Here is a 21,318-nt window from a genome sequence, read left to right as displayed (position 1 = left end):
TTTATGTATGGCCACGAGATGTCATGATTCAAGATTCAATTATTTTTAGGTACACTAATTAATGTAGTCTATATTAGTCTGCTTTCAGCTAGGATAACTGAAAGCTGGATACTGGGTAATTTATAAAGAAATTTATATGGCGTTAGTTCTGGAGTCTGCAAAGTGTCCGATCAAGCAGCGGAGAAAACTGTTTTGTTTGTTTTCTTCCATTATGTTGGAGCCAGTGTCTCAGTGTCTGTGGAGACCACTCTGGCAGCGATGATGCTTCTGTGAGACCTCTAGACCCCTTATAACTTAGGCATTGCTTTCAATACTTTTGCTCCAGGGACTAAATTCTCAGTAATAAGCTTTTGGGGATGCATTTAAGCCATAGTACAGTCCATGGGCAAATTTCTCCAGCTGTTCTGTAAATGCCTTTTTTTTTTTCTTTTAAAATTTCCTTCATGGATCTGATTAAGGATCATATGTTATGTCTTATCACATTTCTTGTATCTTTGTAATATCTTTTGACATGTAATAGCTTCCTTGCATTTTTTTTTGAAGTCTCAGCTGGTTGCCATATTGTTTGTCCCATAATTAAGATTTGGTTCCTGAATGGATGCAGGTTAAATTTTTTTTGGCTAAGTATAGTCTATAGTTGTTGATGTGTGTGCTCTTCATTGAGTCTTACCTAGAGGCAGTATTAGTATTGATCACACTAACTTTAATCAGTTATTAAGATATTTTCCAGGGCTGGAGAGATGGCTCAGTGGTTAAGAGCACTTGCAGAGGACCCAGGTTCAGTTCCCAGCACCAATACGATGCCTACAAACATCTGTATCTTCACTTTCAGAGGCTCTGACACTGTCTTCTGACCTCTGTGGGCATCTGTAAAACACCCATTTAATAAAATACATTTTGGGGAAAAAAAAGATATTTTCTAAGAGATCGCCTTGCTACAGAGATACATTTTTGTAATTAATAAATAGTAGTAAGTGGTCTGTGTTTATTCTATAACTTGATCTGAAAGTTTAAAGATTAAAAAGTAAGGCTTTATAGTCAGTGGAGGTATGCCCTGGGTGGCGTGTGGGAGGCAGAGGAGAAGCTGTGTCTGAGATGGGAATGGACATGCAGACCTTTCATGCTAAAATGGTGACGTCTGAAGACTGGGTCGGATGATGTGGTTAACTTTTAACAATGTGCGCGTGCTCATGAGAGTGCGTGTGCTTGAGACCCTCACACTGTTGCCTTTTCGGATTGTTCTGCACCTTACCTTTTGAGACATGTTTTCTCCTTGAATCTGGAGGTTACTCATTGGGCAAGACTGGCCAGCCAGCCCCATGTCTGCAGGCTCGAGCCACCGCACCAAGCTTTCTATGTGGGTGCTGGGAGTCTAACTCAAGCCCTCATACTTTCATGGCATCTTTGTTTTATTTTGAGGTAGCGTCTCACTGTGTTACTCAGGTTGGACTTGAACTGCTGGCTCTCCTGCTGTAGCTTCCTGAGCGTTGGGATTGTGTGTGGAACAGTTCTCCTGGCAGAACGTTACTTTTCTGCTGCTGTGATGGACACCATGATCAAGAAGAGTTGATCTTGGGCTTATGACTCCCGAGAGAGAAATAGTCCACGATGGTGGTGTGACATAGGTGGCGGACACAGCAGTTTGGAGCTCACACCTCAAACCACAAACAGAAGGCAGAGAGAGCTAATACTTCTGAAACCTCAGAGACTGTTCCCCAGTGACATACTTCTCCTAACCCTTCCCAAACGGTTGTACCAACTGGGGACCAAGTATTCGAGTATGTGTCCATGGAGGCCGTTTTCATTCAAACCACACATCGTTTTAGCAGCAGCGAGATTAGGTTATTATATCTAAACAAAGCACAGTTAAAAGGTAGGCCCGGTGCAAGCGTCCTCATCAGAAAGATGAGAAAGGTTTGAGGAATGTGTGAAGTTATCCGAGGTGGAATTTGCATGCTGCTGACATGCACATTGTGGGAACTGAGTGTTAATAGGACACCTGAGTCCTTGGTTGCATCAAGACACAGGTTCAGGAGCGTGTGAGGATGACATGGCCTTTTGATGCCTCACCAATTTCTCTTATTTGTTGTACTCAGTACTTTCCCGAGGACTGTTTGAAGGACATTAGCAATGTAATTATATTTTGTAAAGAGTTTTGTCTTGGTCTGATCTATGTAAAACTTATATTTAGAGCTGCTGCTACATCCTTAGATGGGATCAGATAGTTTGGTACAATTTCCTGAATCCTTTCAGTGCGTAGAATATCTTTTGCTATTGTTGTCATTGTCGCAAACAATCTCTAATATGCTTCTGCTATAATTTTGGTTCTGTGTTTTGTGCGTGTGCGTGCGTGCGTGCGTGCTTGTGTGTGTGTGTGAGTATGTGAGCATGTGTGTGTGTGTTCTCTCTGACCACCAGTTTTGGTACCTGAAGAATTTTATGTTTTCTATCTGTCTGTGTTTTTCTAAGATGTTCTCGGTGCAGCTGAGTCTTGGTGAGCAGACATGGGAATCCGAAGGGAGCAGTATAAAGAAGGCTCAGCAGGCTGTTGCTAATAAAGCTTTGACGGAATCTACGCTTCCCAAACCCGTTCAGAAACCATCCAAAAGCAATGTCAATAATAACCCAGGTATGGCATTGGCTTGTTTCCTTCTTTTGTGTTGTGAGCTGACGTGGTCCTCTCTTTTGTGTGTTGCACTGCATAGTATTGAGTCATACAGGTACACAATCAATAGTGTACACACACACAATGATGGCGGTAACAGCAAAGAGCCACAGTTGCCTTTAAAGCTCACCTTAGTGGACGCTGTAAGGTCTGTTCCTTTGAATGCTGGCAGAGGCACATTTGAGTGCAGAGACAATGTTTCTTTTAAAGTAAAAGGAATCGTTTCTCTTTTTAAAGTATAATGTAATAAGAGATTTTAATAATTAAGTTATTCCTTTTTATTTTAATGCAAGATTACAAAGGCATCTTGTTAAATATTTTGTTTGTTGGTGTAAAAATTCATGTGGCGTTCATTAAGAACCCCCTAAAAAGCCACCCACGTGCAAAATTCTTAAATAAGTGACAGTTCTGATTTTAAGCTGCTAAGGAAAGTTCTTGAAAGCTGTTTTGAGTGCATCAATACCAATAGCATCACATGTCTTTTGGGGAGAGGCGAACCTGTGTTAGCCATAGTGCATTGATTGGTAATGGTAATTAATAAAGGTCTTCTTGGTTCAGTTTCAGCCATGTGTCCGTTTAGCTCATTCATTTGTTGACGCATTTTAATATGTCCTTACCTTAAATTCGGCACCAGTACCACTTTAGGCTCTGACATGATAAAGTGAGACCCGCTCACGAGCTGATGGCGACTGGACTTTTTAATCAGCCCTGCGATGTCCTCAAACTCAGGTCACAGGGGCACTTCCTTCTTGACTGTGCTTGGTAGAGGCAGTCTGCTCTCTCCCAGACTTTGTGGCTTTCCTGTAGTGGACCCTTTGCCTCTGTTTGGCTTGTTCCAGCATTCACAGAGGAAGCTTTTGTAAGTACGTGTTACTACAATTTCAAAGACGTCCAGCTTTTTCAGTCTGAGGTTAGGGAAGATGACCTGCTTTGGTGACTTGTAAAACTTTGTGATTAACTGGTGTGGTGGCACACACCTTTAATCCCAGCTCTCAGGAGGCAGAGGCAGAGCAGGCGGATCTCTGTGAGGTCAAGGCCAGCCTGGTCTACAGAGTGAGTTCAGGACAGCCAGGGCTGTTACACCGAGAAGCCCTGTCTCAAAAACAAAAAACAAAAAACAAAAAACAAAACAAAAAAAAAAAAAAAACAAAAAAAAAAAACAAAACAAAAAAACAAAACAAAAAAAAAAAAACAAATCCCAAACAACAAACAAAACAAAAAATCCTTTATGATTGTGAATAGTTCACCGGTAGGTGTTAGACACTTGCTGTTACGATCTTTTTCTGTGAGGGTCTTATGGTATTGTATACAAATACAGAATTTAATGGTAGACTTTAAGTGCCAAGTGAATAATGCAGCTGTTAATGTTAGAAGTAATGATCATATTGACTGAAGTAAGATATAGACCTTGAATAAGAGAAGCCAGGTATAGGGGAAAAGGGAAAGAACACCCTAGAATGAAGAACTACTATGACAAAGAAAGGCCCACGTGTAACACAGATAATAAAAACCCAGAGTCAGACAGATAACGGGGTTCAAGCTGAAGATCAGAAAAGCAAAGCAGCCAGCCACTAGCTCTAACCTGGACCTCAGACTGAAAGGATGATCCTTTCTCCACAAATCCACGGAGTGCAATCCTCTCCAGGAATCCTCAGAGGCAAATGCCCCAAGTTCCTGTCTCCTTCTGAGCTACATTCCTTTCTCCACTCAGCCGTATCACTCCCCCCAGTGCTGGGATTCAAGGTGTGAGCTCTGTGTCTCTTTTTGGACTGATTCACTGTTGTGTAGCTCAGGCTGGCCTTGGACTCACAGAGATGTATCTGCCTCTGTCTCCTGAGTCCTGGGATTAAAGATGTGTGCCACCACTGGTGTTTGTGAGATCCAGCCATTTGGTTGTTGTATAACATTCCAGTGCACAAATAATTAGTTACCTTGGCTCAACATGGGCTTTTCAGCTTTCAGACTTAGCTATTCTATGCTCGGGCTGTCAACAAATTGTGGTTTCCTTTGTACTTCCCTGGCAACTAATGGAGATGCCTGGTGAAATGTGTTAGTTGATGGTGTCATTTGTCTGTTGGGGTTAGCATAGTCTCTCTTGAGAAGGGACAGTGGGTGTATACATTTAAAAAATTAAATTCTGTTTTTAATGACTTGTGGGTTTCATACATATTCTAGATTCACATAGTTTGTGATATATCTATATGTATTGCAGATTATTTTTCAAAATATTGCAGAATGTCTTTTGAAATTCTTTTTTTTTTTTTGTTTGTTGTTTTCTGAGACTGTCTTTCTGTGTAGCCCTAGGAACTTGCCATGTGCTCCAGGCGGACCTCAAACTCACCGCCATGTCTAACTTCTTTTGTAATTCTCTTCTTTTACTAATCCGTTTATTTTTCTCTTATGTGCGTTGGTGTTTTGTCTGCATGTATGTCTCTGTGAGGGTGTCAGGTCCCTTAGAACTGGAGTTATAGACATTGGGAGCTTATTGGGTTCTGGGAATTGAGCCGGGGTCTTCTGGAAGAGCAGTCTGCTTGTAACTGCTGAGCCATCTCTCCAGCCCCTCTAAGGTTGCATTTTGAAGACTAGAAATGATGACAGACTTATTAGACTTTATTTTAAGTGCTTTTTAATATGTTATCTGCTAAATCTCATCTCCTTTAAGGCTGTGAAGGTACTTGATGTTATTTTTAGAAGTGTTACTGTTTTGTCTTGTTAATTGAGACCTCGAGTCTGTCAGGAGTCAAATTTATTTATGTGCCACGTGGGGTAGAGTTTGAGATCTGTTGTCTTAGTACATTGTGTGCGGTTGGTGAAAACTACAGCCCCTTGCAGGTACACTGCAGAGTCAGCTTTGTGTTAGCCAGGCAAGTGAGGAGCCTGTCAGGTGGGGGAGACCTCGCTCCTAAGGCGGCTGGACCTTGGCTGTAGCCCAGGGAGGTGGAACGTTCATCCAGGGTGTGGTTCACCTGCCAGTTAACTAGAACAGTGTCACAGAGGACTTTGCTCCTTTCTTTTTACTCTTCCTAACTTTGGAAATAATTTCAGGTTTGTATAATATTTGTTGAAATAGATCCAGGGTGCCTTTCACCCAGATACCCCATGGCTGGCAGTCTTGAGCCATCTGGGAATGTGGTATGCAAGTGATGTCCCTGTCCCCTGTCGTATTTCAGTACCCCCACCCCCTTTTCTGACAGTGTTTTATACTATAGCTTGGCTGGCCTGCAGTTTCTGACAGTCGTACTGCCTCAGCCTCCCCCTAAGTGCTATTTCAGATGGAAGCCACTACACCTGGCTCCACGTGCGTCTTCTAAGTGCATAGGCGATCTATCTCTTGTCAGAAAACAAAACAGGAGTAGCATAACTCCACAGACTCTGCGCATATTTTTCCAAATGCCTTTAAAAGCTCCGGTGCAATCTAAACTATGTGCTTAATGTGCTCGCCATCTTGCTTCATTCCATTTTTATCCGGCACATTCGGTCTTCCCGTCTTGTAGGACCTTGGCATTTGTGATGAGTGTGGGTACCATACTCACACAGGTACCATAGTCTATGCAGTGTCCCTTGGCAGAATACGGCTGGTGGGTTTTATATTTTTAACATGGGTATCTCCATAATAAAACTGGACTCAGTGCTTATTCAGAAAAGTTCAAAATGATCTTATCATTACTATTCTCTAACTGTGAACTATTCAGATGTTCCCTCAGTATCAAATGAACAAATATTGGTAGTTTCATTCAATGATATAAACATTAAAAACACAGTTATATTCAAGTAATGCACGGAAGATGCAAGACAAAACTGTGTTTCTTCATCTGTCAAGAACATACTAACAAATATGTAATAACAGGAGTGAGAGTGAGTAACTCAGGATGATGGGTACCGACTGGAAAAAGGCCTGAAGAACTTTGTGGGTGATGGGATGTTCTTGAGTGGGATGGTGATCATGTGAGTCTTTAAATGTAAGACACTGAGCTTCTGCTTAGGTTTGTGTATTTTCCTTACTCCCTTGGTAAAATACACACACACACACACACACACACACACACACACACACACACACACAGAGAGAGAGAGAGAGAGGAGACTCTCTTTGACCTTGACTTTTCTGTAGAAAAATGAATATAGAAAATTGGGGATTTGGACTAATTGAATTGCTATTCAATCCAAAAACCAATTGCTATTACATCTAATTTGTTTTCTATTCTGTGCAATAAAGGAAATACTAAGCACATGATCGAAAAAGCATAATTCAAACTAATAGTACAGTTTTTTTGTTAACTTTTACTCAATATAAAGGTTTCATGTATATACATATATTTAACTAAATAACCTATTTTAATGCTTAAAATAAAACCTGACCTAATGTTACATTGTGTCTTTTTATTCCAAAATTAAAAAAATAAAAACTTGCACCTAAGTAGAACAAGATGTTGAATGCTCCCCTCCTATCAGTAGGTGACCTCATGCCAGCCAATCTTATTTCTCATTTATTTTCTTCCTGAGACCCATACATGCGTGCACGCGTGCGCGCGCGTGCACACACACACACACACATATGTGTGTTATATACACATATATAATATATAATACACACATCTATGGTATGTGTTATGTATACTAATAAATACTTACACACATACATCTATACACATATATGACATATGTGTTGTATATACATATAATGTACACACACACACACATATGTGTATGTATGTATGGGAGATGAGACAGTCTTGCCTGTCTGGGAACTCACTATGGAAGACCTCACCTGGCCTTAAATTCACATCTGTTTGCCTCAGCCTCATGAGTCCTGGGATTATAGGACCTCTGATATTTTAAAAACAAATTGGTTTTTTACCTTCTCATAAAAGTGGTTTTTAAGATGAGGGCTCTTATCATTATCAAGCAAAGAAAATATTCGTTCTTTAACATTACGACTGTGCAGAATGCAGATTTGTTTCAGTGCTCATCTTCTCATAGTTGGTTTGTCTTAGTGAACGATAAAAGAGATCCTTTATTGCATTTGGTTACAGACACGATCATTTTCCAGCTTTACTTTTCATTCAGATTGCTGGTTGGGCTGGGTCACTAATTCTCTAGAATTGTCCACATGCTTGCTTTTGCTGTTTGTACACTGATGTGTTGTTGAACGTTCCCTGGATCTTGTAAACTGAAAACATAAAGGCCACATAGATAGCTTCAGGCTTGATGCTTTTGGCAATACTGCCTGGTAGTCTCCTTGCACTCAATCAGAACACAATTTCTTGTGGTCTCTTGATTTTAAGATCGATCCATGAACTCTGTCTGTTAGCAAACTCCTCCACATCAGCGTCAGGCCAGGCTGTTAACAGTGTGCTGTTCTTGTTGTCTGGAGATGCTGGTGTTTTATCACCAGTTACAAACTGGTGACTGTTTGGAAGACACATTGCTTTCGCTGAGCTTCTAACTAATGTGAAGAATGCTCCCTTTCACCGTCTTATTCTGAATGCAGTTTATTCAGGAAAGGAAAGAAAAGCATCTGATCTTTTCCCTTTTCAGCATCATGTGCAGACCTGGTGTCAGTCATTTCTCCAAGGGTGTGTGTGTGTGTGTCTGTGTGTGCGTGCATGTGCACGTTTGCACATATTTAAATGGGGAGTGGTAGTTATTAGCCACATTCTAGGCGCTGGCTGACTTCATTGCTAATACATTGCATGGATCTCTTAAGTGGACAGAGCTAGGAAATACTATATCCCTTTAAAATTTTCATTTTTACTTTTGAGATAGAGTCCAGGATGGTCTTCAGTATGTAGTTGTGGATTTTTTTTTTTTTTTAATTTTTTTGAGATAGGGTTTCTCTGTGTAACGGCTCTAGCTGTCCTGGCACTGGATTTATGGACTGGGCTGGTCTCGATCTCACGGAGATCTTTGGTCTCTGCTTCCTGACGCTGGAACTAAAGGCAAGCACCACCACGCCTGGCTGCTGTGGGTAATCTAAATCTGCTCTCAGTGTTTGCCTCCGAGTGCTGGGATTACAGGCGTGCACTCCATGTCCCGCTTTAACTGATGTTGTGGTGCTGGGATTTGAACAAGCTGGGACAGCAGTTTACCCCTCCTCACCCGCTCCTCTTCTTTAAAAGAGAAATATATCAGGGACCTTACTTATATTTTCGATTCGTATTTTAGCTTAGATTATTTAATGTATTTTGATTTTATAATTCCTTTTCTGATTCTAGCATAAACACAATTACTTGTACTTTAATTTGTTTGGTACCTATCTTTGGGTATACAATAATGAAATAGTACCAATATTACTAATTGCTTTGTTGCTAGAGATAGTTCACAATTTCCTTTTCTTTTGGGCCATTTGAGTACTTGTTCTCTTTAACACCTTTTGAAATAATTAGTTTGCACAATTAAGGCCACCAGTTTGGTGACTTTTAGTGCAGTTATGTTTTTTTTTTTAATAGTTGTTTCTGTCTGTATTTTGATCTAATTTTATTTAAATTAAAAGTACCTTACTATTTAAAAAATCATGTTGTTGGCAATGTGATTATGGAGAACAGTTTGAGATTGCTTTGCTATGTTTCTTTTTTGGAATAAATCTCATGGGCATTTTAGAGTGACCAATTTAAAAATTAATTTTAAAAGGTAACTAAAAAGTTCCTACTGTGAAATCACCAACTCAGTTCACAATTATATTCAGTTTTCTTTGTGTTTTAGTGGTTTGTTTCCCCCGTTTTGATGGAAATTTTGTGTGATTATGTAAAAGTTTCATTTTAAAAAAATGGGTTTGTTCTACAAAATAAAAGCAAAGAAATACTTGAATTTCCATTTCCTTAGATGAAAGGTAGGGTGGAATCCACACTGGCTTCCTTAAGTTAAAAGCAAACAAGCAAGCAGAGAAAGTGAAAGCTAGCTGCCCTGTGGTTTTTATTGCCCCTTGTTTGTGTGGATGCTTGTGCATCTGGTGCCACCTTGGTGGCCGGCCGTTGTAGGCAACGACCGTACTTTCTTTTCTTAGTGTTTCCTGGGAATAGATGACATTTAGCATCGCCCACAGGTTATTACTTATCTTTACTATGGTTCATTGATCATAGAGAAAAAGTAAGTGTTTTTCATCACGCAAGTCCAAGAATTACTGATAACCCTACATTCATTGCTAATGTTTCAGTTGCTTGATTACCAAAGGATAAATAGAAACATTAACAGGTGGTACTTCTAATGATTAAATACAAGCACAGTTTCTGGGGTAAGTATTTATAAAAATGATATTCAAACTAGTTACCTAAGAGTCTTATATTTATTTTGATTTAAATAATAAAAATGCACAGTTGAGAAGTTTTCATTTTAATGTACAGGAAATGCTAAAACTTAAAAGGAATTTAATTAAATACTATTTTTTTTAAACTTCATTTATACTTAGAGAATCATATAGTGGGGCCATCCACTCCCCTTCTTCTGTGGTTATTAAATGCATTAGAAGTGTAGCTCGTTTGGTTTACTGTAGAAGTATTTCACTTGTATGCCTTTAATATTTTGTTTTTAAACAGGTAGTATAACTCCAACTGTGGAATTGAATGGGCTTGCTATGAAAAGGGGAGAGCCTGCCATCTACAGGCCATTAGATCCAAAGCCATTCCCAAATTATAGAGCTAATTACAACTTCCGGGGCATGTACAATCAGAGGTTTGTATGTCTTCTTTGGTTTTGTTGCTTATTTACTTATTTTATGCGTATTGTAGAAGTATATCACATTCTACGGCCATTTCCATTGTGAACATAATTGACTTTGGACGTTTTGGGGGAATTCAGATAAACCAGACTGACCAAGAATATTAGAAGTTGGAACAAAAAGAAACCGCCATAACTTCAGGAACCCTCTTTAGGGATCCGTGCAGGCTGGGTGCATTTATGGTCTGTAGAGGTCACAGTGCTACCCTGGCGTGTGACATGCCCACTCCCTCACCACACCAAACAGCGTCTTCCCTGCTTTGAGACTACATCTGTTTGTGACCTCTAACAGCTCTATCTGAGAGAAGGATTTCCTGAATCTTCGTTGCACAGTGTGACAGTTGCAAGTGTGATCTTACAAGCTCGGTAGAAATTTCAAAATGAAATGACATCCTTATTGTAAAAGTTAGCAAGACTCATTACAGGGAGTGTGGGAAATGTCAGAAGGTAAAGAAAGGGAAATATCTTGCCATCCTAGAACTAGCTACTCTTAATATTTTGATTTACTTTAAATCGTTCTTAGCTGACCAGTGGTGGCACACACCTTTAATCCCAGCACTTGAGAGGCAGAAGCAGGTGGATCTCTGTGAGTTCGAGGCCAGCCTGGTCTACAGAGCTAATTCCAGGACAGCCAGGGCTACACAGAGAAACCTTGTCTTGAAAAACAAGACAAAAACAAAAAAACTTATTCTTTTGTATATAAATATTCTTCACTGAAATGGAGCTATTCTTTGGATCTGTTTCTGTAATACCTACTGTGTATATGCATAGTAAGATGCACAGATCCTTAGCATATGTCATGATGACCACATGTCCGTGTGCATCTGTCACTGACTAACGTATGTGTCTTTGTGTGTCACCACTCAGAACAGTACCTTTCCTGCACTAGAGGGTTTCCTTGGGCTTCCATGATCACGGCACACCCTCTTCCCAGAAGTAACCTCCACTCTGTTATCACAGATTAGTTCTGTCACATAAGTAGATGCAGCACCTCTCTTCCTTTTCACTGTGAATGGTGCTTTGCTTGCTTTGAGACTCATTGATATTGTTTATATCTGGATTCTGTGTCCCTTAATTGTGGGACAATAACCATTGTATGACCACCTTAGTTTGTTTAATGGATGCGTGCAACATGGTGCTTTCTTTCATCCAATCTATGATCACTTATCATATTTTTAGTCTTTGAGAAACATTTTTTTTGCTGGCTATATTTGGCCAAGTTATATTTTATAATTACACACTCATTATGGCCAAAGTATATTTTATAATTGCAATCTCATTATGGCCAAGGTATATTTTATAATTGCATACTCATATGTTCAAGGTATATTTTATAATTGCATTCTCATATGATTAAGGTATATTTTATAATTGCATTCTCATTATGGCCAAGGTATATTTTATAATTGTATACTCAAATGGCCAAGGTATATTTTATAATTGCATACTCATATGATCACGGTGTATTTTATAATTGCACACTCATATGGCCAACGTATATTTTATAGTTGCATATTTCAATCACCTAGGCTGCTGTCTAACTTGCTCTCTTAGATTATGAATAAATAGTTTTTATTATAGTCTTTTAAAAATATTTGTTTTATATTCCTGTTTATTTCTTGAATGTAGATTATTATAGGAAGAATACTAGAATTAAGAATAATATATTACCGAGTTACATTAAAAGTTTGTTGCAATTGTTTTATAGCATATGAGAATACACTTTCTGTTTGACAACTCCAAAGGCTTTCTGTGATACTGACTACTACCAAACAGGGTTATTCTCAGATGTTTGCTGCTTATCTTTTTATTTGTCTGATTTTGCTTATTTTTAAACACATTTCCTGACCAGTTTTCAAATGCTTGTATTAACATCATTAACATTCAGCCTATTTTATTTGTAATTTTTCTACCAGTAGTTTGGCTTTCAATTTTGTGTTTTATTATAGTTTTATCAGTTTTTGATATTTAAAAAATAATTTATTTATTTATTGAGACAGGGTCAGCCTAGATAACATTGAAAAACTGTCTCAACGCCCCCTCCCCAGATAACAAGGGGAAAGTTAAAAATGAAATATATTACATGGACACACTGGACAGGGTGCCCCTTACTCAAGTTTACCGTACAGAAGCAGGGACGGGCTTTACGTATGTTGGGGAACCACAGAGTAAAGAATGACTGACAGACACATACATTGAAAAGAGGTGAGGGTTAAAGTAACTGCACTGTGCGTGCTGGGCTGAGCACCAGGGAGGCTGCTTGGGATATTGCCCTGAGAGAGAGAGATGCAGAGAAAAGGACAGGACTGGAATGACAGGAAAGCCAGGAACACTGCAGGTGGGGGCCAAGTTAGAAAGGCAGGTAGATGGTGAGTGCCCTCTGAAAGCATCGCCCAGGTTAGGAGTGAGATAGAAATCACCCCGTACAGCAAGTCCAGGTGGGCAAGGGGACCACATAGAGCAGACAGCAAAGGGCAACGTGGGACCTTCCACGCAGAAGACATGTCCTTCCTAGCCTGAAAAGAAGGGCAGAGCACTGACTCCTGAAGGAACCGATCAGCATTTGGACAGCTCTGTTTTAAATGGAGACGGTGATTTTCTACTACCAAACAAGGAACCATGAAGTAGCAACTTACATACAGACTAAATAATTACATTCTCATCATATCTGAATTATACCATAACTTTGTAAACCTAACAAAAGCATTAACAAACACCTGACCACACATCAGAATTAATTTCTTATACACAATAATGAAACTTGTAGTTCCTGTTAATTTACCCAGATTTTCTATTTACAGAATTTCCTCAGTTTGTGTTTTTTTTAATTGCTTATATTTTAATTTTCATGTCATGAATAGTTTCCTTGAACTGCTGGTTTGCTTTTTCTTGACTTTCTTTGTATTCTTTAAGGGATTTATTGATTTCCTCCATTTTTTTTTTTTTTTTGGTTGTCTTTTCTTCCATTTCTTCTCTTGAAGGAGCTCTATCATCTTCAAAAGGCCATTTTTAAGGTCACTTTCCTGTGCTTTGGCTGTGTTGGAGCATTCAGGTTTTGCTGTTGTAGGACAGCTGGGCTCTTGTGGCGCCGTTTAGCCCCGACTGTTGATTGTGTTCGGGCACAGGTGCTTAGGCATGTGGGTTTGGGATGGTTAAGTCTAGGTCCTGATTTCTGAGTTTGCCTTTGTTGGTTGCATGTTTGTTCCTTGGTTTTTGTTTCCTCGTTGGTCTAGTCTTTGAGGCCTTGATTTCTGGGGTGAAGAGGTATACTTCAGGCACTGGCTTTCAGAGCTGAAAGTATTTGCTCTGTGTGTCTTCTCAGGAAGTTTGGTGGCTTCTGGTTGATAGTTGGCAAAGGCTTGTTGTGTGTACATGAAGACCAGAGTTTGTGTCCCCATTAATGAAGTTACAGCCAGACTCGTGTGCATAAAAGTAACCATAGTGCTGGCCAGATAGAAGGATAGGTGGATTAGAGCTTTGGGTTCAATGGGAAATCCTATGGCAAATAATAAGGTGGAGAAACATCAAGAAAAAAACCCCACTGTCAACCCAGATGGCCTTTGCCTCATTCTCCCTACCTGCACACCTGTACATACAGTTTTCCCTCTGGCTGGACCCAAAGCCACATCAGCCCCAAATAACACACATAGATGCTGTATTAGATATAAAGCTGTTGTCCAGTCACTAGTGTTTCTTACTGGCTAGCTCTATCTTCAATACGAACCAATTTCTATTAATCTAAGTATTTCTGTGTGGTCTTGGCTTACTGGAGAGAGGATCCAGAGTTCTGTTATCTTGGTTCTACATGTTGAATCTCCTCATACCTCTCCCTGACTCCTCCTTGTCTCCTAGTCCCGCCTATCTTGCTTTCCTACAGTGCTTTATTCATTAACCAATACTAGAAACACTTACAGAATGACATCTCCCATCATCTCCTTTTTTTCTGTCTAAAATAAAAAGAAGGGTTTTAACTTCAACACAGCAAAACACAACAAAACAGCCATCAAACAAGAACCACAGTTAACAATATTTAATCCATCAATGTTTAGCAAGATTTAAGGAAAACATTCCATCATCCATTCTATCTTTGTGAGTCTGAAGTCCCATATGTAACTTATCTTTAATCCTAACCAAGGAAAATTATAACCATAACTATCTGTCTTCAACTCCATCAAAGACCACAGAAGGATAATATATATACTCTAGAAATGACAGAGATAACTTGCCTGGTCAGTCACCTGAAGTTCTTCTGTAATGTTCCATCTTCAGCCCATAGGCCATAGTGTGTCTGGCAGACTCCTCAGCAAAGCAGGAGACTAAACTATCCACCTGTATTGGCAGTTTGTCAGTCATTTTTCTCTGTGTCCTGCAGAATGTCTGGCAGACTCTTCCACGAAGCAGGAACTCTGTAGCATTGTCCATCTTGTTTTAGCAGTCACTCTCCTGTGGGTCCTGGATGTCCAGTTTATACAGAATAAAGTCAAACAGTCCAGACAAGAGCAGTATCTTGCCCAAATGGCTAGTTATGCCATATTGGGAGTAAACTCCGTAACGAGTTTCTTCGATGTTCATCTTCCTTTCTGATGCAGGGAGTGTTGTTAGGAGCATTTATGTCTCACTGTTAAGAAAAACCTAAACCATTTTAAATGCCATAGTCTGTAGGTCTTTGAAAGGTTTGAAGAATGCCTATTCATTTCAAATACATCTCTATGTCTAGAAAACCTAACTAACTTAACTATAAGTTTTGATTATTATAGGTAACTATCTATAATGTGTACTAAATTATACATTTTAAATGAGCTATATAAACACTACCTAAACAAGAGGAGAAATATACATATCATGAAATTGACCTTAAGTTGTATCAATAAATGAAAATCCATTCCAAAACAAAGTATTCATACCTATACTATAATCTCCTTTTTACCTTTAAAAAGAGATTGGTTGTGATTATTAACCATTTATAATCAAGCCCATTTAAATGAAAACCAACATTTATAAACAATATTTGGGAATTTGGGCGTCGTTCTTTCCAAACTGCTTCCTGCTGATAGGGGGCGCTGTCATGTGGATCCTAAGGAGATGCAGAAATCCTAGCTGTAGTCTGCAAGGCTGCCTTGTCCCAGCTGTTTTGAATGTTGGATCACCTGGGACACTGCTTCAGAGGGTCTTGCTTGATCAAACCCCATTAGTCTGGAAGGAATCCACAGCTTTTCATTTTCTGTGGAAACAAAAAATAGAAATCCTTTTCCCCAGTAACCTGTCCTTAGACTTAAATTTTGAAGTCAAAGCATTTTTAAAATATATAAATTGGATTAATCCAGCAGCATTTGTTTTAACAGTTGTTGTTTCCTCAGCAGTCAAACAATATAAAGACAACATAATACCATATAGTACCTAGAATTTTTTGTGTTTTACATCTTTATTTTTTTTTTTTATTTTTTGAGACAGGGTTTCTTTGTGTAACTTTGGCTGCCCTGAAATTTACTCTGTACACCAGGTTAACTTTGAAGTCACAGAGATCTGCTTGCCTCTGCCTCCCGAGTGCTGGAATTAAAGGTGTGTGCCACCAATGATTCAGCTTCTCTTTTTATTATTATTATTTTTAAACCAGATGCTCATACACACTATTGAATTATTAGCAGTACTTCTTAAAAGCCATACAGTTTTTGCCTCTTATGATGAGTCAGGAAACCTCTCTTAAAGGAGCTGTGCAAATCTTTGTTTGTCTCTAGCAAAACAGAGCTCAACCGAGAAAAATGCTGCTACCAAGAAGACTTGCTTGTCTCTGTTCTGTTTCTAAAACCCATTTTTAAGCTTTTGTTAAGTTTTAAGTGGAAGTTCTCGGGCCCCACAGTGCAGGCGCCATTTTGTTAGGAGCATGTTTTCCCGCCGGCCTGGTCCCACAGCCGCACCAGCCCCAAATAACACATAGAGACGCTGTATTTGATATAATGCTATTGGCCTGTTACTAGCATTTCTTATTGGCTAGCTCTGCCTTAAATATTAACCCATTTCTACTAATCTAAGTATTTCCACATGGTCTATCTTACCAGAGAGGATAAGGACCTTTGCCCTCTCAAATCCTCCATGTTGAATCCTCTCCTACCTCTCCCTGACTCCTCCTTGTCTCCTAGTCCCACCTATCTTGCTTTCCTATTGGTCAACAGTGCTTTATTCATTAACAAAAAAGAGAAACATATTTACAGAATGACATCTCCCACCACATACTACACATTTTCTAAATTATTTAATAATGCTTGAGCATTTAAACTTGAATGCTATTATCATATGTTTATTTGAAAAGAAGATAAATCGCAAATGCTGTAACAGAGTACAGAGTGTTGTTTTTGCATTGATTTAAGCACTCATAGACAAATGTGGTTGGAAGTCTGCTGTAGTAAAGAATATCAATATGGAGAGAGCAGTCAGAGCTAATCTTTTGAACTTGGGTGCACAGAAAATTGAAATTCCTTTTCTCTGGAATTTAATGTAATATTTCTGTTTACAAAATAATGAAACTATGCTTGAGGTATTCCTGGTGCAGTTCAGGTCAAAGTGTTTATCTCTTGAACCACTAGAGGGCAGCATGACTTTGCCATTGGAATTAGCTTTTACAGTATTTGCATGCTGTTGAGTTATGGACTTAATATCTGTATCGTCTAGGCCAATTGGACGTTTAAGTTAGATCTTCCATTTGAGATTCCTGGAAAACCATTGGTTGTCTTCTGGAATAAAGAGCTGGAAGACACATTTAGCCGATGTAGCAGGGCGCCCCCTGTGTTAGGATGGCTTCGTCAAAAGGCTCGTGTTATGTGTCAGGAGCGATGGCTTAGCAGTTAAAAGTGCAAACTGCACTGCCCTTGCAGAGGAAGGACCTGACCTATATTCTATGCTGGGCAGCTGATAATTCAGTGACTTCAGTCCCGGGGGGGGGGAAGATGGGGGACACCCGACATCCCTGATTCCCTGGGCATCTGCACATATGCATATTCCTACACATAGACATATATAGTAAGACATAAAACAAATATAAAAAACCCTCATATTGTGAAAATTAAGACGCCCTCCCCCAAAAGCAACCCAAACCTAAGGCCAACCATTTTCAGAGAGTCAGGATATAAACTAAAATTTACAGTAAGGAGATATGGTAATCTTAAAGACAGAGGTAAATTGTATATCAGGTGTTTATTGAATACCTATTGCCATGTTGGGAGCACAGATGAGGAAAAGGTATTCATTTCCTTTTTCTCTCACTTGTGTGGTCTAACGTAATCATTTTGTCTCTGGCCTCAGCTTCCCGAGTGCTCAGTCATCTCTCCTTCTTGACTCCTTGTTTTGTCTACTTTAGAGATAGGCTTGTATAAACTTTTAGTTTAAGTTGTTATCTACAGTCTTACCTACTAGATGTGCTGCTATTAAGATTCTTTGTGGGTTTTTTGCTTTTTTGTTTGTTTGTTTTGAGACGGGGTTTCTCTTTGTAACTGTAGGCTGTCCTAGAACTTGCTCTGTAGGCCAGGCTGGCCTCAAACTCAGAGATCTGCCTGCTCCTGCCTCTGCCTCCTAAGTGCTGGGATTAAAGGCATGCCCAGCTCTAGTGAAATCCTTACGTGAGTATGTAGATATAAACAACTCATATAATTCTCTTTTAGATCCAAAATATATTATAACAATTTCCATGCCACGAATACACATTCCTCTAATAAATGTGTATGGCGTACCATAGTGATATACTGTAATGTACTTTTATTGTGGATTTCTTTGTTAGTCATTGATCATGAGATGACATTAGCACAAATATCAAACTTGTGGAAGATTTCAAACACAAAATAGTTCACAGAACATAAAAACAAAGCCATTTGATAACGGGTCCTGCTTGGTGGGACTCCTTAGTCTTCCCGAGTCAGTGCATATGTCAGAGGCTGCATAGACAGCCTCCTTTGCAACTGCTGTCCTTAGCATGAAGCTGTGCCTTGGTTACAGGCAGGAGGGTGTGTCTCTGGAGCACTTACATCTGATCCACAAGCATAAGACAGACATACAGAGAGGCTAATTGGGAATGGCCTGAGCTTTTAAAGCCTCAAAGCCTACCCCAGTGTGTGAGGTTGGGCTCCAGGGGTCTAGTTGCCTGGCACAAGAGTGTTTAAGTGGAATCTCAAGTCTATTCTAAATTTAATTCGAGAAGCTTTCAGATCTCTAACTTTTGGTAGTGGGTAGAGGTTACTGCCATTTGCTTAGGTGGACAAATATAGTTTAAATCAGATTTGGAATGCAGTTCAAGCTTTGAGCATAGACATGCTGTAAGACATCAAGGGGGAATCACCAAGTATGTGTTTGTTATAGGAGACATACCTCGAGGGTGATCGAGAGCAGAGGTAAGGGTGGGAATTGACTGCATGCACACAAGGCTCTACTCTTCCAGACCTACCATTTCGCTTCAGTAGATGCCTGGCTGACCTGTCACCCCACTGATTACCAGTGCTGGCTCTGGCTGGCTGTGCTGGTACACCGTTCCTCCTTCTCTGCAGTTCTCAGGTCAAGGGTGGCCACACCCTTGTGCTCTCTGTAGAACTTCCGCACAACCTATCCAAGGCCATTTCACTCTAGCTACCTTAGGGCATCCCCCCCCCCAAAGTCAACAACATGACCATTGTAGAGATACTTGTATTCTTTTGTGACCCATTTCAGTCTTGCTTTTCATGACAATCTCTTTCAAATTGCATTCCACTGCATCCCACCCCGATACCGTGTCCCCCTACCCGCCACACTGTGTAGCATCACCTCTGCAAACCGGCTGTTGCTGAAGTAGATAAACAAAGCGGAACTGGAATTTGAGAAGATCACTGGAGAGGAGAGGGCGTGGCTCGATCCTTTAGGACTACCCTGCAGAATTGAGTTCTTCTCTTCGGAACGTTTGGAGAGGGCAGGAGAAATGAATGTATGTGTCGGAAGAGAGGGCCACATTTGCATAAAGAAGCAATAGAAATGTAACTGCGGCTTCGTCTGCACCAATTATGAAACTTCTGTGAGAGAACAGAAGCAAAGAAACCAGCTTACTGGTTCAGGTACTGTGGTAGGCATTGACGGAAGAATAAAGCCTGATTCTGTCTCCCCAGAGGAGTGTTTATCTAAGCTTATTCGGATTTCCTTATATTCCCGAAGAGATGATTATCTTACCTGTGTTAGAGATCAAAAGAAGTTTCAAAGTGTGTTTTAAAAGAAAGTAATTGTATAATTTTGAACAGAGTTAAAGTCTTGCTGCAGGATGTCTCAGAATTTACATTTGCATGCGTGTGAGTCTAGGGATGTATAATATATATATATATATATATATATATATATATAGTACTTTTCAGCATGGCTATTCTGACCGCATAGAAGTTCATTGAGATGTGTAGATTTTGGGTCTAGTTTCTTTTGGCGTGTAGCATTTGGCAGTCTTGATGTTTGTTTGGTATTACCATATGGGACATGAGAACTACAGAAACGTCAGGATTCTTGTGGGCACATTTCAATACTAAATCACACTGAAGGTTAATGGGGTTCCAAGTTTGGCATAAAAGTAACTAATGACTTCAATAAGCAAAATTATATAGAGTCGGTTTAATTCTGTGTGAAATTTATGATGTCGAAGTGTGCAACAAAACAGCAATTTTCTGTCTGTTGCCTCCCATTTTTAAAATTTCAAGGATATACTATGTTAGTTATATTTTCTATTTATTTGCTATTTTGTGTTTTATTTCATAGCATTGGTCTAGTTATTATTTTGGCAGGTGATGGCATCTCACAATTTATCATGTAGTCAGTGGTGGCATAGTGAGTCACTCAAATTCTGCTGTTAAGAGTCCTCGGCAAGGGCTTCCAGTAACCTCATTTCTACCCTGGGGGCTGGCAAGCTGCTGCTCGCAAGACAAGCAAGCACTGCCCATTTCTCTATCACCCCATGATTTAAGTTTGACACTGTAAAATAAACAGTCATCCTTTGTGGTATGTCGAAGTTATATGAAAGGTAGACGACAGTTCCCATTCATCAGATGTCATGGTCCATAGCCACATCCTTTGGGCTCTGCAGCAGGGGTGAAGAGGTGTGCTCCAGGCACTGGCTTGCCGAGCTGGAAGTATTTGCTCTGTGGGTCTTCTCAGGAGGTTTGGTTGATCTTAGTGAATGGCCTGACTTAGGGTTATTTGATGAGTTTATGACAGATAAAGAGCTGGTCCTTCATGTTGGTTGGCAATGACAGAAGTTTGCTTTTGAAATTAGACTTATTTACTTGTGAAAGTGTGAGTGCACACACCATAGCGCTCATGTAGAGGTCACGGGAAAACTCACGGGAGTTGGTCCTGCCCTTTCACCATGTGGTTCTTGGGGCTTGAGCTCAGGTCATCGGCTTGGTGTAGTGTACCGCCCCTCTGAGCCATCTTCCTGCTGCCAGAGAAGCTTTTCTAGAAATAAGTAAATCGAGATGATGACACCCCAAAAATACTTTGGAAAACATGAAATCTAGAACTTCATTGTACAATTCTATCCAAAATGCCAGGTAAGTTGAAGTTACTCTGGTGGATTGTCTCTTTTAGAAGAATATTTCAAATGGACCTAAGCTGTAAGAAGACTTAATGTGTTTAATTGGTCCAGTTAATTAGAAAATATGCTTTAAAATCCCAAGTATGTCTTTTCCTTTAAAAAATACATTTATTTGTTCATTTATTTTGTGGGCATTTATGTGAATGTGCATACGCAACAGTGTGTGTGTGTGTGTGTGTGTGTGTGAGTATATTTGTGTGTGAGTGTGTATATGTGTGTGCGCATGTGTGTGTGTTTGTGTGTGTTAGTGAGTGTGTGTGAGTGTGTGTGAGAGTGTGTGTTTGTGTATGTGAGTGTATGTGTGTGAGTGTGTGTGTGTGTGAGTATATTTGTGTGTGAGTGTGTGTATGTGTGTGCA

The 21,318-nt window shown here is 39.8% G+C and overlaps 1 protein-coding gene across 7 annotated transcripts in view; it reads left to right on the top strand.

The window, feature by feature from the left end:
* Stau2 (staufen double-stranded RNA binding protein 2) overlaps positions 1 to 21,318 on the top strand; it is a 204,075-nt gene that overhangs the window by 27,431 nt on the left and 155,326 nt on the right. For 5 of the 7 annotated variants that reach the window (XM_051196430.1, XM_051196420.1, XM_051196403.1 and 2 more), the window contains 2 exons: positions 2,470 to 2,629; positions 10,198 to 10,333. The exons of 1 other annotated variant lie outside the window; for it this stretch is intronic. In XM_051196430.1, the coding sequence (XP_051052387.1) occupies positions 2,470 to 2,629; positions 10,198 to 10,333 (296 nt within the window). The remainder of the gene's footprint in view (positions 1 to 2,469; positions 2,630 to 10,197; positions 10,334 to 21,318) is intronic. One more of the 7 variants, XM_051196439.1, reaches the window with a different exon arrangement.

This window comes from Phodopus roborovskii, unplaced genomic scaffold (genome assembly GCF_943737965.1).
Source record: "Phodopus roborovskii unplaced genomic scaffold, PHOROB, whole genome shotgun sequence".
Classification (NCBI taxonomy): domain Eukaryota; kingdom Metazoa; phylum Chordata; class Mammalia; order Rodentia; family Cricetidae; genus Phodopus; species Phodopus roborovskii.
This window is presented reverse-complemented; position numbering and strand designations above follow the sequence as displayed.